This window comes from Theobroma umbraticum, unplaced genomic scaffold (assembly GCF_002168275.2).
Source record: "Theobroma umbraticum cultivar Fairchild unplaced genomic scaffold, ASM216827v3 scaffold_147.0, whole genome shotgun sequence".
NCBI classification, from domain to species: Eukaryota; Viridiplantae; Streptophyta; class Magnoliopsida; order Malvales; family Malvaceae; genus Theobroma; species Theobroma umbraticum.
The window spans coordinates 986,061-1,006,459 of NW_018397259.1; the positions used below are offsets into that span (position 1 = coordinate 986,061).

The following is a 20,399-nucleotide window of genomic DNA, read 5'->3' on the forward strand; positions in this document are numbered from 1 at the left end:
TAGTAGATTTCATATCTAATAGGGGCTTTGAGTTAAAGGAAGTCTTTTTTGGTTTTTCATTCTCCACCTGTTAAAGCTAGGGAAATTTTGGTGTATGATATGTTGGAGATCTGCTTTTCTTGGATGATTCGAATATAAATTTTTATCCTCTTAAAAAAAAATAACTGTTGCTTAGCTATAGTTTTCCCAGTATGCCAATGGACACCTTGGGATCAATCCCTTCCTTGCTTCTAAAAATTCAAATTTATATGAGTGGGAGGTCCATCGCTAATAAGTAAGGGATCCTTAGGCTTCTATCCAATAGAGATTGATCTTGAAAGCCTCGAGATTAGGGGCAAAGCGTCCCATTGTTATAGGGAGGCCATTGCCCCCTTCCCCAAATTTTAAAATTTTTTATATATTATATGTATTTTTAATGAAATTTTGAAAATTATTTTTTATTGAATAATTAATACAAATAAAAAATAATAAAATGACCTTATCATATGGGGCTATGGCCTTTCAAAAATTTTTAAACTTTCTATGTACTATATATATTCCTCTAACTGTTTGATGAAATTGGAGTTTGTCAATATATTGCTAGTTATCATATAAATTTTAATCCAATATGCTAAGCCTATCAAATTTTAAAAAATAGAAGTAAGTCTATTAACCCAAACCTACTAAATCTTCATATAAATCTAAGCCAATCATAACATATTATATCTTAACAGTTCATCTCAATGGCCTATCATAACATATTATGTTGGTGCAAATGGGGTTTAGATGGAATTTAAGAAACGACAAAATTGACTTCAAGGAAAGCCTTCCAATAGATGCTATCTTTAAGATTTATTTCGCTTTCACCACTCAGTATACAAAAGGGAATAATGTGAATAGCTTTAGGGATACAATAAAGCCAATGTCTAATTATCTTGCACTCAACAAGAGTAGACCACTAGATACATCCGAGAGTTTGCAAAGTTATTTGGCCTTAGAGCCTACTTTCTGCAGCAAGTAGATTATAAGGAATTTGAAAAATTTTGTAGTTGATGAGAACTTAATGTTTATGTTAATAATACAACACTTTTCTTGCTTTTGATATTTCTTCTCTTGTTTTGTTTCTGATTTGTTGTGTCCAAATGGTTGGTAACAAGCCTTTTATAAAGGCTTGCAAGTGTCTCTTCTTCAATGACACAACCCTTTCATTAAAGCAGCATTTGAACATTTAGCTCATTAGTTTGTGCATTATCCCCCTACCTAAAGAACAGAGTTCGAATCCCCCCTCCCTCAAATATAAAAAAGAAAAAAAACTTTTCATTAAGGCACCATTTTGTCTAAAAAGGATCTTTTCATTTTACCTAACATAACTTTTGGATAAAGGTATTGTTTCAATAATCATCTTATGAAAAGACAACTATTCATTCCATAAATTATAATCTTTGAGTTATAATTTGAAACAATAACTTTTCATATTTAACTTTTAAGCTATGGTATCTTTTTAATATGTCTCATAACTTTTGGATGTCATTTTACCAAGAGATATAACCATTCACATGAAAACCTGCCTATAATCCAATAAGCATACTATGTCACTTTATGTAACATAACCTTTGAACTAAGATAGCTTTTCATTATATGATATAACTTTTGATTTTGAAAATACACTAACATATTATATCTTAAAAATTCAACCTAATAATCCAATATGTTAATTAGTAATTTAAGAAGCAAATAGAAACTAAAATGTGAGTTTTTTCAAAAAGTTACAAATTTCGTGTAGAACATACAAAGTAAAAAGGTAATTCAGTTGATTTTGAAAAATTATTTTCTCTTCCACTCTTGTGCTGAAATAGTGAGAGAGACTCCTTTTATAGCTTTGTTCAGTTATTATATATATATATATATATGATATCGTCATTACTGTTAATATACATTTTTTTGTATGTTCAATGTCTTATGAACTTTATTTTATCTTTTAAATGATTAAAAATTGAATTATGTATAAAGTTTTTTTTAACTGTTAAGTGTCTCTTTTTATTTGACCCTTTTTTAAAAATGCTTTAGCTCCGCCTCTGCTCGAGAGCCATGCATCCCTATAGTTATGGGTGGATTCCTTTTTGGTTTGAGATTTTGGGAGAGGATTAAGCTGCAATTTCTTTAAAAATTCAATTATAAGGTAAAATTTGCTTTTAAAATCCAATTATGTTGAATTTGGTCAAGACAAGAAAATTTGAATGCATTACACACACACACACACACACACACATATATATATATGCTGCGAACATTAACACATATATTCATATGCAACACACATTACCAAATTATCAATTAAACAAGAAAATTTCAATGCATTAGTAATTTATTTCTACGAAACTAAAAAAGAGTCGCATCATGATAAATGTAAATGCATTAAATTACTTACCAAACGTTAGGCACGTAAATTACTATAACGTAAAAGTAACCAGACTGGGAATTCATTGCAACAAAAAAGGAGAAAATTTTTGCCTATAATTCTTCCAATTAGGACTTCGTAATATATACGGACTATTAATTGAAGAAGCCTTTCTTCGAAACTAGTAAATGAATTTTTTTTTTGCAAAAAAGGTTGTAAATAGAAAAAATTGGACAAGTAATGGTGTAATGAATAAAATTGATTTGAGGGGGAAACTGTTAGGTATAGCTAAATAAGGTCAATGCAATTAAAGGAATTAAAACTTTAAACTTCATCACAATTCAAAGTCAAAATATGACAAGCATAAGGACCATGAATTGATGAAATAGTCTAATTAATGCGATGATGAGTAAAATATATAAAATTGAAAGAAAAGTAAAAAATATACCTAACAATAAATACATCATCAGCTATGATACGTGACTTGTTAAATAAGGTGGCTATCCACAATTTAAATCTTAAAACTTCCTCATTGATTCGGATATTACTCTCCGTTTTGTGCTTAGTTAATGGTTAGACATAGTGCCATAAATAAGATGGAGCTGTAGAGCTTAAAATATATTTGGAAGGCAAAATGGAGATGATCCTTTTCCTTTTCCCTTGAGGATTATCATGCCTTTTTAGCTTCACTTAATACTACTTTAGATTATTGCTTTTAATGGACAACATTGGACTTCCGATCTCTTACACTTAGCATCAACAACTCACATGAAAGGGCAAAACTAAAAGGATGAAACCCAACATGAAAACTCGGTTTCATCTACTACAAAAGTAGAAGTGATCAAGGTTTTTCCCTTTTCAATTCATGCTATGTCTTGCTTTCGTGCTCATCGAATCCACTAATGTGCTTTTGAAGCAATTCTAAGCCAAAGCCTATAAATCTAATCATTTTTTGAGCACGTCCCTTCTTTGCTTTTCACAATGAATCAAGTGCTCTGTTTTAATGTGTAGCCAAAGTCACAATTACTTGGTTTCGGCAACTAACTAACAAATATTTTGTATGTTCATGCCAAGAATCTTCTAGCTTGACATAGCTTCGCGTTATACTTTTTAACTATTTAATTACCTTTTATTTCTCCAATATATTCACAACAAAAATAATTATTGTTAATATAATTATAGCAATTGTACAGATATTAGGTTTAATCAGTATGGTTCTATTAGATTAAGAAACGATTATGAAATTGTCAGATTACGATTATGATATTATTAGTTTCATTCATTGTTGGATCATTGAGAATTCCTTGTAAATAAATATCTCATTAATTTTCTTGTAAAAACACAATTTATAGTATCCGATTTCTCTTTTGGTAACTTAGTGTCAAAGTCATCATGTTTATTTTCTATTTTTTAGAGCCCTCTCTCCATATTGCTTAAGCCATGGATTAAAGTCAACTGCTTGCCACGTATTCTGTAGCTTACGACAAGTTCTCTCAAGTTCAGGGGTAGAGGGAGCATTTTTTAGTTTTTTTTTATTTTTATGTGTATAAAATTCATAATATGTAGCTTTGCCACCTCTACACAAAGCAAATGAGTTAGTTCAGAGTAGTGGTAAGAAATTTAAGTTAATCTTCACAAGTTAAGTTCAATTCTTTCTAGGTCCAAATTTTAAAATTATTTTTCTTTTCCTTTTTTTCTTGTTTTTTTCATTTTTTTATAAGTTCAAATAAGTCCATCAACCATTAAAAAAATTCAACTAAGCTCTTATTCTTTTATTGTGTTCATTCAAGGCTTTGTACTTTTATTTTAGTTCAAATAAGCCTTTATAACTAATGATTAACTAATTGCTATTAGTCAAAATGTCACTTATTATTTTATATTTACATGACACTGACATAATGTTGATGTGGTTGGTGAAAAATGTCATATGATCATATTATTATAATAAATTGGTATGTCATGTAATCATTAATTATGTTATTTCAGCATATCACATCATAATCAATTATAATATGTTAGCATACCACGTCAACATCACGTGATATAAAATGATAAATGAGATTTTGACTAAGTTAATCATTAGTTATAAGAATTTATTTGACTCAAAATAAAAATGTAAAGACTTATTTAGATTAAAATAAAAATATAAAAGCTAATTAAACGTAATAAAAGGATAAAGGCTTATTTGAATTTTCTTAAATAGTTTAAGAGTTTTTTTATATATAATGCCATAAGTATACTAAACCCTCCCTCTCTTTTCATTTTTTCTCTTTTTATCCTTATTTTCTCTTTTTCTTCTTTTTTTTCTCTTTTATAAGCATACTAAATCCACTCCCTTTTCTTTTCCCTTTTTCCTCTTTTTCTTTTTTTTTCACCTTTATGTTTATACTAAACCCTTTTATTCTTTTTAAATAATCTATGAATTTGAAAACATGAAAACACGTTGAGCACAACTTATGATGATTAATGTGAAAATCTAATGTTAATGTTTTATTTCCCTTTAATTCTATTACGATGTCTAATGTGAAAATCTAATATTAATTTTTTTTTACTTTATGTCTATTTATATTGGTGAATTTGAAAACTTATATTTAAATTATTAATGAAATTTTATGTTATAATTTAATTTTATTTCAAAAGTAATTAATTTGTAATAAAATTTTATACTATAATTTTATTTTATGTTAAAAGTAATTAATGTTTTACTCCAAATCGAATTATTGACCTGATCAATGACCCGATCCAAAAGCTTGTATAATTAGTCTTTAGCCAACCCTCATACAAAATCCTAAATCTGCCACTGATCATGTCATCTCTCATTTAACTATCTGTCACATATTTTGTCACATATTCTATCAAGTCATATATTTACTATGTATTTGCCACATTACCTTGTCACATGCACTTATGTAAGCTCATTATTTTTATAATTTTAACCTCCCTGGTTTTGATTTTGGTTTCTATTTTAGTTAATTCTGACTGTAAGGTGCACAAAACTGAAGTTTCTAAACCAATTACAACTCTTTTGATGAGAAACAAACTATAATTTGTGAGTCTATGAAAAATTTTTGGTTGAATGTAAATTTTGGCATATCATCACTAAGAATTGTGGTTCTCAGTTTTAAGACTTAATTCCCAACCTAAAGTTGACATGTATCATGTCGCATTGAGTTTGACGGGGTGTTTTAATATTATTATTATAAAATAATTATACAAATTAAAAATTAAATTGGTGTGATTTTATTAGATTACTATACTACTAGAATATTGTTAAATTACAATTAGGATATTGTTAGCATGATTTCCTCTTAGATCATTAAAATATCCTTTTGTATTGTGTGTGTGTGTGTAGATAATTTTTTGGTAAAAAAACAATATAGAATATAAGATTTCTTTTTTCATAATAATTATAAAAAAAAGATTTTTTATACTTTGAATCACCTCCCAAATCTAAATCTGTGACTTTTTTTTTATGTTGTAAAATAATTTATCAAGATTTCTACCATCACTTATGTGAAATTTATAAACCAATAAAATAATCTTTATGGAAAATAAGATAACATAAAAAAAATAACAGGAAGGCAAAAGAGAAGACTAATGCTCAAACGAAAATGAATTGTAGAAAGAAAATTGTGATTATCTAGATGAGATTCATTTTATGTTAAAATTATTCATTCATTAATTAACCCTAGTTCTGATAAAGTTTTGACATGTAATTAAGTTTTCATGGCCAAATTGACAATTTAGGTGGCCTTCCTAGCCAAATTGTTAATTCAATTCGGGGTTGACCAACTCAAAATTATTGACTTTTGATTTTAATATAGATCATTATGATTTATTAGATATAAATACAAATTCATTTACTAAGACGAAAGTTTTTTTTTACCCAATAAAAAAGAATTACTTCAAAGTACCCATTACACACATACACATAATATACGGTAAGTAAAAGATTTTTGACCAATAGAAAATGGGACTCTACTTGCATATTCCAATTTTTTTTTTAGAAGTAGGGTTTATTAGCTTAACATAACCTACATGCCATAACAAGTCTTGAACCTTAGAGATAAAAGACTTGTAGTAGCATATCAAATCAAGTTATGGAGGAAGATAATAATAATATTACAAAAGGATTCCACCACTCAAACAAATAATGGTGACTCTACCTCAATAATGAGTTTCCTATACAAAAATGACTAGTCTTCCCAACTTTAAAAAACTTTTGGGATTACACTATAACTGATAACTCTATGATATAAAGTTATTTAGGTTTAAATTTGATAGTAATTTAGCTTAATTCTTGTCGTAATGTATAGAACTTAGTAGGTTTTATTTAAATTATTTTAAGTTAATTAATTTAAGTGAGTCAATCTAATATTAGTTAATTTTATGCTTAATTTGGTGTTAATATAATTAAGAAAGGTTATTATTGATTTATTCATGCTTTTATAAGTGTTTGGTGAAGGAAGCATTTTAATGGAAAAAGAAGAGCAATTTCAAGGTGTTGACTTTCATTGCACATGTCTTGGTATTTTAACCATAACTTTCTCTATAGAACTCCAAATGAGATGATTCTTATACCATTAGAAATATAAAAGAAAAAGATACAACTTTCATGTCTACCACTATGCCTAGTTCAACCTGAAAGTTAGTCAAAAATCTTGTCGAAATTGAAGTAGTGCAATAGTCATAGAGCAATTACAATTTCCATTAATTACATGGTTGAGGACGCGGCCTTGATGAAGGTAGGCCATGACTCACATAGTCTGATGAGAAAATCCTAATTGGAGTTAATTTCTTTCTTCACCCAACTTAACCTAAGTTTAAAACCATATAAAAACAACCTTTCGGAGGACTTTTAGAGATAACAATGAAACACCAGATTTAGACCTAAGATTCAAGCCACAACATCATTGAAAAAGTACCATTGAAGTTGAGAAGAATTTGATAGATTCAAGAAGATTGGCCGATCAAGATTACAACTCTTGGGTTTTTTTATCTTTTTGTTGTTATTTTATTCTTGTTTTTGGTTTTGATGATTAAACTTGATTTGATGATAATGTGCGACTTGATGGGGGACTAAATTATTTATATAAGATTATGATTGAACTCAATATGTAATCTGATTAATTTATTTTTCTTTTGCTTATATTTGATGGTTTTAAATTGTTTATTCTATTTTGTTATTAATGCCTTTAATTGCTTTATCACCAATTAGATTGAATTGGAAACCTAAGTTAAACCTTGATGAAGGAGATTAAGGTAAACATTGAATAAAATAGCATATGATTGAATACACTTAATTGATTAGGTGGTTTGATTTGCATATAAGGTAGACATACACCTATAAGCCATATGTATTTATAATTATAGCACGAACTTAATGGATCTTTCTTTAATTTACTTTGCATAGACATGTAATAAGTTAATTGGGAGAGATATTTTTACGAGAAACTCGACAGAGACTTGTAAATAAATTAAGACCCTAGATTATCTACTTAATCCATTAAACTAAGTTAATAGAGAGAGACAATATTCAGATTAAGTATCAAGGGACATCATAATTTTTGGTCTAAAAGTCAATTAGGTTTAATAAAATAATTTGGCTAAGTAAATTTAGATTAGTTTTAGTTTTTAATTTTGATTTAATTTTACTTTTTAATTAAATTTTTATTGTTTGGATAAAATTAAGATGTGTAATTTTAGTAATTAATAGTAAGAACTAATTCAATTCCCTATGAGATCTACACTCTACTCATAATTATATTATTTTTGTGATACGTATATTTGCGTAGGTAGAAAATTGAATAATAATAACAATGATCCAAACGTTCTAGACCAAGCCACTACATCTTAAAACATCCAACCTAAATTACAAAAGCTAACTAACTTTTATCACACCTTCATGATAAGCAAACCTGCAAAATCTAGAGAATATTCACCTCATGTATCGCAACTAAGGCATTCGAACACCATCTAATCTGCCACCTAATTCCATCCTCGCTCCTCATCCATAAGAAGGCAACAAACTCAAGATGCTGATGAAGACTTCACTAGACTCTACCTCCTTTCCTAATCTTGAAAGGCACATAACAAAAGCTCTTCCTTTTCCACTTCATAAAACCCTCCCAAAGCCAAGTATCCGTTCATCTAGAATTTCCAATGATCACACATGAATACTTATTACACATAAGCCAGTGACAACATAGTCGTGTAGAAAAGAGTCACCTTTGTTCATCTCTTACTCTGGACTATTTTTATTGATGAGCACATCCTGACTGACTCCTTCCTTTGGCATCTTTTGCTTCAAGTTCCTGCAATTTTTTGGATAACCTCATCTTTGTCTTCCACAAAATTCAAACCCAATATCTTATTAAGTTCCCAAATTTCCTTTGCCTCATTTACAATAACCAAATTTCTCCTCTTAATGTCAACATCAAAAACAGATCCATCTTCCTTACTAACTCCCTTTACCATTGTCAATCTCTTTTAATCTTCAATCTGCACCTTGTTTATCCTTTTGTTCTTACCATTTGAATCGATTCCTGGAGTAAACAACCTACCCTTTCTACTCCTATTTTTTCCTTTATTTTGAGCCATTCCCTTACTCCTGTTACCGTTGCCACTTGTAAATTTGAGGGAATACCTTCTAACTCAATTCCTTTCCTTCTGTTCCTCCTTAAATTACTAGTTTCCCATTCTTTTTCTACCCAGATTAATATTTTTTCTTCTTGCTCATATTCCCACCCACTACTTATCTCTTCATCACTCTTTTCTCTCGGCACCTTTATCCATATGATTTATGGATAGGAAAAGTTCCTAGTCTAAAACACTTAAGAATACGGGGTTGTCTTGCACATGTAAGAAAAACTAATCTAAATAAGCTAGACTAAAGGACTGATGGGTGCTTATTTTTTGGATACCCCAAAATGAGTTTTGGTTACTACTTTTATAATCCTAATGAACAAAAGGTTTTTATAAGCAGGAATGCTCTATTCCTAGAAAAGGATTATAACTTGAAAGAAAATACTACCAAAATAGCTCTTGAAGAGCAAGTTCCTCAACCAATTAATGTGGTAAATTAAAATAATGAAAAACCTATTGTGACTCCCATTGAACCAGTACAATTGCAAGAACCTTGACAAAGTAAAAAGATAGTTAAACCTCTGATTAAATATACTTTGTTAAATGAAATTTATCAAATGGAACTAGTTGAACTAGATCATGATCTTTTTACTTATGAAATGGCTATGAATGATAGATATGTTGCTCAATGGCAAAAACCCATGGAATCAAAAATGGACTCAATGTATTCTAATGGGGTTTGGACTCTAATGGATAAATCGAAAGATGTTAAACTAATTGGTAGTAAATAGGTTTACAAAAGAAAATTAGGACCCAATGGAAAGATAAAGATCTGTTAAACAAGGCTAATGACAAAAGGTTAAACTTAAAAGGTTCGAATTGATTATAAGGAAACTTTTTTTCCTTTAGCCATGCTAAAGTCCATAAGGATTCTGTTGCCAATTGCAATGCACTATGATTATGAAATTTGGAAAATGGATGTTAAAACCACTTTCTTGAATAGATATCTTCAAGAAGAAATTTATATGGACCAGTCTGAAGGTTTTATATCTAAAGGTCAAGAAACAAAAGTTTGCAATTTGACAAAATCAATTTATAGCTTAGAGAAAGCATCTCGAAGTTGAAATATCTGTTTTGATGAGGCAATCAAATCGTTTGGTTTCTCACAAAATTTGGATGAACCATGTGTGTACAAGAAAGTTAGTTGGAGTACAATCACATTCTTGGTTCTATATAGTGATGATATACGACTTATTGGGAATGATGCAGGTGCAATGTCATCAACAAAGATTTGGTTATCTACGCACTTTGCTATGGAAGACCTTAGTGAAATGTCTTATATACTCATAATCAAATTGTTTAAAGACTGAAGAAAAAGATTATTGGGATTGTTCCAAGCAAATTGCATTGACAAGTTTAGCATGCATAATTCCTAGAAAGGTTTTTACCCTTTAAGCATGGAATTAATCTCTATAAGAGAATTTCTTTTAAATCACAAGAGGAAAGAAAGAAGATGAGAAACCATCATTATGCATCAGTATTAGGAAATCTCATGTATGCCATGCTATGTACTAAGCCAAATATCTGTTATGCAGTCGGTGTTGTGGGCAGATACCAATCTAATTCAAGTCTTAAACATTTGATAGTAGTTAAATATATATTGAAATATCTAAATCGAACTAAGCACTATTGTTTAGTGTTAGGTGGAAAAGATTTAGTTGTAACAAGCTATACAAATTCAAATTTTCAATTAGATGTGGATGATAGAAAATTAACATCTAGATTTATTTTCACTTTGGGTCAGGGAGTGATAACTTGGAGAAGTTTCAAGTAAGATGCTAATACAAATTCCACCACTGAAATAAAGTATGTCGTTGCAAGTGAAGATACAAAAGAAGCTGTATGGATTGGAAAAAGTCATACAAAAGTGTGGAGTTGTTCCCTCAATAAATTCCTCCATTACTCTTTATTGCAAAATAATGGAGCAATAGTATATGCCGTGGAGCCAAGAGCTCACCAGAAAACAAAACACATAGAGTGCATATTCCAATTGATTAGTGATATTATACATAAATGAGTTGTTTCAATAGCAAAGATTGCTTCAATTGAAAATATATCAGATCCATTGACTAAATCTTTCTCACAAAAGGTGTTTGAGAAGCACCTAGAATCAATAAGTATAAAATGTGTTTATGATTGGTTTTAAGTGCAAGTGGGAGATTGTTGGACATATTTCGTTAAAAACCAATTTTATTATTTATTTGTTAGATTAAAAAATTGCTATATCAATTATTGATTTCATATGTATTACATTTTAATAGATATTTCATTTATTTACGACATATGTGATATGACCATAAATTATTTGGTAACATTGTAGAAAAACTATGCTAATAGTTGATGAATTATTAAGTAGGTAGTTATAGTTCTTCAGTTTTTTATTTGCTAAAATTGTTCTAAGTTAAATGTGACAAACTATTTAAAGCCTACACTTGTTATACCTCTATCCAAAAGGATAGAATGTTTAACTCTAACATTAGGGTAGTGATCTTAAAGCCAACAAATGGGTGTAGTGTATGAGATACATACATCAAACAGGATCCAATTAAAGAGCTCCATATAAGTCTATCATTGAAGTTAGTCAACACCGCGTCATTTTCCATGTGGCATGTTGATGTGTTATCTTAATGATGTCAATGTCACGTGGTAGATGACATGGTATCAAAAATTATTAACTAGGAATTGGATTTTTTCCTTTTTATTCATCCAAATATCAAAAAAAATTATTTGTTAGGGATTTGAAACAAAAAATTAAGAAAAAAAACTAATTGCTTCAAGCTGATTATCATATTTTTAATTGAAGCCATCCTTCCTAACAAAAAACACTTTCACTTTCTTCAACATTTCCTAAATCCAATGCGCCTTATATTTAGAATATCCTCTCCCTATCTACAAATTCCTATTCCTCTTCTAAAAAATATTGTTTAGGTAGTCTTGAATTTTCAAAATCTGTGAAAGATGTGAGAAGCAAATTTATTATTGTTCGTAAATAAAATTCAACACTATCAGATTTCCCTTACAAATTTTAGAGAAGAGAAAAGCATCGAATTTCCTTAACAAATTCTAAGGAAGAGAAAAGAAGGATTTGACTTCTTTTACAAATTATGGAGAAGAGAAAAATATCATGTTTCCCTTACAAATTCTAAGAAAGAGAAGAGAAGGATTTTACTTTCATTTATTGTGGAACAACATTATGTGTCTTTGCTAGTTTCAATATTATAAGATAGCCTTTGGTATGAGGGAACTGAGAGCACATTCCCTGCAATGTACCCAATTAAATTACATTACAATGTTTGTTTTGTAGCAGACTACTGCAATATAAGATTGTAATGCAATCACATTACATTACACTCTGTAATATTCTTAAAAACATTTTTACCCTTCAACTTTATTACCTTATTAAAAATATTTTATAATGTTATAATTAAAATAAAAAATATTAACATAAAATATAAAATATAAGAATAAAAAATTAAAATAAAATAAAATATAAAAAAATGAAATTTATATAATATAAGCAAAATAAATTAAAATAAAATATATAATATAAAAAATTATATTAAAGAAATGAAAATAAAATATATAAGATTATAATAATAAATGAAAATAAAATATATGACATTAAAAATATATTTAAGAGATGATATTATATAAAAATTAATAATAAAAAATATAAACATATTAAACTTGTATTTTAATAACTAAGGGTAATTTTGAAAATTAACATTACATTCCCAGCAAAGTACTTGTAAACCAAACGTTGCAATGTTATCTTATCTGCATTTTAAACATTATTTTACTTGTATACCAAACACTATAATATTATTTTCCCCACAATGACATTACTTGCAATCACATTACCTGCAATCACATTATCTGTAATCACATTGCATTGTAAAGTACTAAACGCCACCTAAATGTTGTGTGACTTACCTTTACGCTTCCTTTTCTCAAAATTGTTTATGGGTATTTTCAAATTTCTTTACACCAACTTTTGCTTCAATCAAATTGACAAAGTTGGATTAGGGTTTTTTTTGTTAGGAAAAATGGCTTTAATTAAGAAGATAGTAATCAGTTAAGAGTTTGAAATAATTTTTAAAAAAAAAATTTTATTTCAGATCCCTAATTAATAATTTTTGGACATTTGGAAAGAAAAAAAATCTAATTTCGAGTCAGTAATTTTTAATATCACGTCATCTACCATGTGACATTGACATCATCAAGATAACACGTCAACATGTCATATGGCAAATAACATAGCATCAAAAATTACTGACTATACTGTTGACTAATGGAAGTTAATCAACCATTAGTAATAGGAGCTTATTCAACTCAAAAGAAAAGTCTAGGAATTTATTTGAACGCAATAAAAGAATAGGAACTAAATTGACTTTCTTGATATAGTTTAGGGGTTTATTTGAGTATTTAACCATAATTCTTTTCTCTACGGAGATTAGTTGCAATGTGTTAATGGACATTACTATAATTAATGAGTAAATAAGATTTTTTAATTAATTTAAGAAACTAAATAATAATATTAAATTAAATAAAATTGTAAGTGAAATATGAGTCATAAGCTGACAAGGATTTGGGCTTATAACGGTAGAGAGAGATCCCTAAGAATCCTAGACATATTTCTTTTTTGGGTTTTATATATAAGTCTTGTTGGATTATGGTTAGGTCTAATGGATCCAAGTCAATTAGTATATCTATAAAAATAAGGGTTGCTACTTATTTGAGCATCAGAATTATTTAGCAACAATTTTTAGAGAACAAAAAACCCTAGTAAAAAGAGAAGCATAAATCCTTTTGGAGGCAAGACACTTGAATCGTTTTTTAGGTATAATCGTGATCTATAATTTTCTTGTGATAGATCCTTAAATTTTATATTAGATGACAATAATTGTTATTAAATTATAAATAAAAATTTCTTGTAGTTAAAGAAACTACTAACAACAGCCCAACAACATTTAAAAACAAAAAAAAAAAAACAGAATTTTGAAGGGGATGCCACCCAGTGGAGGAACTGATTTTTTCTTCTCTTTTTTATCTTTCTTTTTTTTTTTTTCTTTTCGTATCTTTCTTTCTTCTTTTTTTTTTTTCCATTCCTTTTATTCCTACCTCTCGAATCCTAGGGATTCAATATTTCAATATTCACATATGACATTGCTAAGATCAGTTCTGTTCACATAAGGACACTTTACCCTCCTAGCTTTCATAACAAACCCTCACAGCCACCCTAGGTCCTCTCCCTCTCAACTCCCTTTCCCACCTAAAGAAAAGGTAAGTTGATGTTCGAATTTAACATCTTCAAGTTGTAGAAGGAACAAGTAGTTCTAAAACAAATATCGTCCGTGTTCCAATATATAGCATACCCTGGTCTATCAGTAGCGTAGTACCGCAGCCTCGCCTCTTTATAAACACCGCTGATAGTTAAGCCCCAACTCAGCAATTCACGACACAGAAGAAGCAAAGCAATCATGAAGTACTGCAGCAACAGCTACTGTAAACCGGCCTTTTCCTTTTTCCTTCTCTCTTCTCTCATTCTCGCACTCTCAGCTTGCGCCCAATCTGAGGAGGGTATACATATACATTCTCTCAAGCTTTCTTTCTTTTTATCTTTTTTTTTTTGTTCTTTCAAAAAACATTGATTCTGGGATTGCATTTGTAACCTTGAATTATTGTCTACAGCCATAATTGTATAACTGGAAGATCATCATTTCCATCAGATATTTTAACAAATTTTTTTTTTTTTGAAAGTTGATATTTGAACTAATTACGTTTGAAATATGCTTCTTTTTCTTTCTTTCTTTTCCTTGATATCTTGTTTTTTATTTTTCCTTTTCTTTTTTTCTCTCATACTTTTTTTAAAGGATTGTTCTTCGATTCAAGCTGTTATCACAAGGGTGACACCTGGGGTACTCATTTATTGATCCATTAATATTAAGTGTAACAGCTCGTTTTTCTTTAGAAACCCATTACATTGAATCGCTCTTGCTTTCCTTCGTTTCTCGTTTATATATATATATATATATATATATTCTTAATTGAGTGTTAGAACTTTGAAACTAAAACAAACAGAGTGAAAATAGAGTAATTTTTTTTTATTAAACAGCTTTCATGGTGCGAAAGAGGGGATGAGACTTACTGTCTTATCACCAGATACAAGCCCACGAGCGCAGACCAACGTTCATGGGTCAATTTAAAAAATATTTATTTATTATATCATTTATTTTGAGTTTTATATACTTAATAATATTAATAATTTTTTTTATAATTTTGTAAGAAGTGGGTAAAGAGTATATTCTATTAAAAAAATTTACGTAGTAATAATATTTAAATATTATCAAAAAAGATTTATTAAATAATAATTTATATATTATTATTTAACTGCATGAAAAAATAGAAAATATTTTTTTTATAATTTAAGATTTTTTTAAGAAAAAGTAAAAACCTAAATTACTCTCCTATCCAAAAATTCAAATCTTATTCTTGACCCTGGTAATGTTGTTTCTTTTTCTCGATCTTTGATTATGTTTTTTACTCTCTCAAAATAATAAAATTAAATTTTAATTATAAGTAATTTTCAAATCAAATTAAGTTTTTAAATACATCATGTTTAAATATTTTTTTGATTAATTTGATAGTTTGGATTCATAATTATAATCTAACAAATAGAAAATAATATTGCATATCAAATAAAATCTTGAATTTATGAGTCTTTCTTTTTTTGATTGATTTTGTAGATATTAATTATTTTAGTTTTGTATTTAACTTTGTGTTGTTTGTGGATGATTATATTTACTTTTGATCAATGAATAGAAAATTGTCCTATTGCTAATTGTTGAATTTGATAATTTACTATATACTATCATATTTTATTTAATTTTAATATTTTAATTTACTCAAATGAGTAGCAATTTTTAACAAGTTTTTATAATTTTAGATAAATAAGTGAAAAAATATTGTCTTATAAAACTCAGATTTGAGAGAACAACAACAAAATTCTACTAATGAGCGTACTGAATTTACAATTTCTTTAATTTAACTGAATTTTTTTAATTTAATAGTAAAACTTTTAATTTATGAATTTTAATATATTGATTTTTTAATTATTATTATTATTATAACACCATTTAAAAAAATTTCTCAATCCGTTGCAGTCTACACTTCCCCTAAAACATTACTCACGTAAAACATATAAACATCAGAGCACAAGACCAACCACCCTATGGTAGAAAGCAGCTCCAGAAAATGTAAGAAGCAATATCATGCTACCACATAGGGGACAGGACAGCCCACAAAATGATCTGATGATGCCAGAGGAGAAACCAAACCACCAAGACTCTTCTGCATCCGGAGCATTAATAATTCTCTTGTGGCTCACAGATCAAACTTAACATTATAATATTATTCCTTCAATGCCAATTTTTTTTTTCATTATACTTCAAATGCGTTCAATTTTGCCAACAAACTCAATTTTAATTCAAATTTGGATATATTCTGTTTGAATATATAGTTACGAAATCAAAAACTACGAAAATGTTTTATTTCCTCTTTGGCATTTTATATTAACCGCCAAATCATATTTTAAAAATGTTGGGCATGCTTAAGGTATGTTATAGCAACTTTTAGCCATATGTTAGACATTTATATTAAGAATCTGCCTTCCCGTTGGGGTTTGGCTGGGACAGGGCATGGATTCAACTACGACGAAGCATCCGGGAGGGGACCGTCGCGCTGGGGTTCACTCAAACCAGCATGGAGAAACTGCAGCGTTGGACAGATGCAATCCCCCATAGATATTGGAATTGCACAGCTCCGTCCTCAATTGGGAGATTTGCGAAGGAACTACACATCAGCTTCTGCTGTTTTGCAGAATAGGGTGGAAGACGTTGCGGTGAACTCTTGACTCTCTTCCTTTACCATCTTCTTTATAGATTCTAGTTTGCCAAGTTGGAGCTAACCAGTAAAAAGGTTATAATTGGCCGAGTTGATATGAGCACTTGTCCTTTGAAAATTACAAGATCAAAGTATGATTTATATTTCTTCATAACTATCGGGCTTCTCACCCACCCCTTCATGTACCTTTAGATAGGATCATGCATAATCCACTTTGACACATATTTTCGACGGCCATCTTCTGCCCCTTTTCTCCTTGTCTCTCTTGCACTCCACTAAAGGAAAATAGGCAGAAAAAAGGGTGTTGTTTTAGAGAGTTTTTTACTAATGAATATTTATATTAAATTACTAGATTTTATACTTTATATATTTAATTTATACTTAACTAGTTAACGAATCACCTAACTTAAGATACCAAATTCAAGAATAAACGTTATATAATAGTATAAATTACATATTTTGTTAGTTACTATATATGGATCTAGTATTATATTTTGTTATAATTTAGATTGTAATAGTTAATTTGTTTGATAATCCTTCTTAGGGTGAGAAATGAATACTAACTGAATTATTGTGTAACTAACACAAAAAATCTAGTTCATAGCTAGTGTGCCATGTATTTTGATCTTGCTCTTGTTGCTAATTTTCTCTTAATTAACCAATAATTTCGTCAGGTTGTATGGGAAGGGAATGCTGGAAGCATTACCATCAATGGGACTGTTTATTTCGTGGTTAACTGTCATTGGCATTCACCCTCAGAGCACACATTCAATGGAACTAGGTGATAAATATTTTCCAATTCTTCTGCTCTGAGATTTTTGTTACTCAAAAAATTCAATTGATTTGCACTGAAAGCTAAAGTCTAAAGCAATATTTACGTACGTACATACATACATACATACAGGTTAGCCTTGGAGCTTCACCTAGTTCATCAAAGTGCTCAAAATCAGACTGCGGTTGTTGCTATTCTTTACCGACTTGGCCTGCCTGATCCCTTCATTAATAGGGTACATGGGCAACATCTTGTTTTATTCAGTCATCTTGTTTACATATAGAATATATTACCTGTTGGATATTTAGTTAAGTTTCATATTATAGTTTCGTGGGTTGGTTTTTCTTATTGCTTTTGTTTTTGTTCATGTCCTTGCACGATTCCTGACAGCTGTTGCCCTTCATAATAACTCTTGAGAACGTAAATAGCGTACCGTTGGGGCGTATTAATCCAGAATCCATCGGACTTCCTGGAAGAAGGTATTATCGATACAATGGTTCACTTACAACTCCTCCCTGCTCAGAGGGAGTTGTTTGGACAGTCTTCCAACAGGTCTTTATTGCCTTTCAACCATTGATTCTAGCCCTTTCCTAAATTAGACTAGCTGGAATTTTGCTAACTTAATTATTGTGGATCTTAATTATAAAGATAAAGACGGTTTCCCGCTCGCAAGTTGAAGCATTAAGGGACGTCCTCCCTCCGGTAAGTGTCTCTACCCTGAGATCAATTACTCGTCAACTCAGTCATGAATCAGACCTGAATCTGTTTAAATTTCAAGACCTCCTCCTTCCCAGGGATGCCATAAACAATTCACGATTTTGTTCAGAAAAAATCATAGTTTCCTTTGTAAATCTTAAGCAAAATGCTACGCTTTGTTCATTACATGTTTAAGAAAAATGATGAATTTGCTTTGTTAATTTCTACTCTCTTTCTGTTTTTGTTTTTTTTTTTTTTTTCTTTTCAGGAAAACAGGAACAATTCAAGGCCAACTCAACCACTGAATAATAGAACTGTCCTCCTCTATGATCCAGCCAGGATGGGAACTTTTACTTGAAAACTGATGATTGACTGAACCATGTAACCCTCTATACATGAGGGTGTCTCTACTTAAAATAAATTGATGACGCCAAACTATATTAGGCTGCCTAAAGCTGCAGTCTTACATATATACCGTTTAGAGTTAATTTTAATAAAATTAATTCTCTCCCCTTTTTCTCCCATCGCAATAATTTGGTCGTAGCAATTAATGAAGCATCTCATGTGCTTAATTCTTTAGCAGCAAACAGATTGAATTTCATCTCAACTCACCTTATCAAAAATATAATATCAATGTATTGACCTTGTAGAAATTGCCATTGGATATTTATAAACGGGGCAAATGCAAATTAGTCCCATGCATTAAATGAAGCAAATGATAAAAGTAAACTGCATTAACCTACGTACTTACCAAATGTTAGGCAGGCAGTGCCGTATACAATGGTGAACAAGACTTATAGTATTCGGTACAATGAAAAGGGAGAAATTAACTTCTGGCCGATAAACCTCTACATAGAACTACCTACGTGAGAGCGTCATTAATAAATGAAAATTTATTATCTTATGTCTAGAAATGTAAATTTGCATTTGGATTGTTATGGAAATTGTAAGTATGAATACAAATGTTTGTGTCAAATCTAATTGAGATTTAACATATGCATCTATATATTTGAAAAAATATAAAAAAAAAAAAATGTGACTTTCAAATTCCGTCGACTCTACTTTCATTGGTATGCTCTCATCCGCCAAAAAATTTAAAATTTCTTTGGAGATTTTAGTCTAAAAATTTTATGTTGGCAAACCTGTCAAATATGGAGAAAATTCCATCAAAATTTCCAATTGAAAGTTATCAGTAACTCAAAATTTTCGACAAAAATTTCATCATTAAAGGCAATAAATTTCATCGAAATCACATCAAAATATCCGATTGATTCCATCAAAAAAATCCAAAATATTTTGTTGAAAAATCCAATGAAATTGTTTGGAAATTTTGTTGAAATATAAAAAGTCTCCATTTTAATTTGTCATTTCACCAAAAATTAACAACTACATGATACTTGTACAGTTCAACACTCCAACAACACTAAAAATATTTTCGTATTATTGCTCTGTTGGAATTTTAAAATTCAAATTATAGATATCCCATCTATTAAGTCGACCTCACCTTTAGATTCCACAATTAATAGGATAGCTAATATAGCTTTAATGGGATTGTGATAACTATCTATTATTTGACACTTCCCTAATTTTGAAGGAACAGTGATCTCCTTGATGGGAGCAATTGCACTTATAAAAGAAAACTTACGGGTCCCTAACTTAGAGCAACTTTCAAAAAGACCTTATTACCATTATAGTAAATTGCTATTTGAGTTGGAAGAATTCATAAAAGAAAAAATTTGATAATTTGATATGGCAAAAGGTTATTGTTATGATCTTAATTGAATGATATTTTGTAAGTTTATCTTTCATGATTATTGTTGTCTAGGACTCTAGATGGCTTTTGGTTAGCCTTATAAGTTACAGCCAATTCCAATGGTTTTTTTTTTTTAACTTTTTTACAATTCATGTCATATCAATGGATAATCCATTGGGTAAAACATATAAGAAGTGCTAGTGGTGGTGGAAAATTTCACTCTTATAAAACATCAAACATTGGTTATCAAATCT

The 20,399-nt window shown here is 29.4% G+C and overlaps 1 protein-coding gene across 1 annotated transcript; it reads left to right on the plus strand.

Moving 5' to 3' along the window:
- The first annotated feature begins 14,449 nt into the window (after positions 1-14,449).
- LOC110415395 (alpha carbonic anhydrase 7-like) lies at positions 14,450-18,925 on the plus strand. The gene is made up of 7 exons (XM_021427037.2): positions 14,450-14,602; positions 16,717-16,922; positions 17,599-17,705; positions 17,829-17,931; positions 18,087-18,248; positions 18,345-18,398; positions 18,661-18,925. Exons 1-7 carry the CDS (start codon positions 14,503-14,505, stop codon positions 18,748-18,750), a joined length of 822 nt encoding a protein of 273 aa, XP_021282712.1. The 5' UTR covers positions 14,450-14,502; the 3' UTR covers positions 18,751-18,925.
- Positions 18,926-20,399: the final 1,474 nt, after the last annotated feature.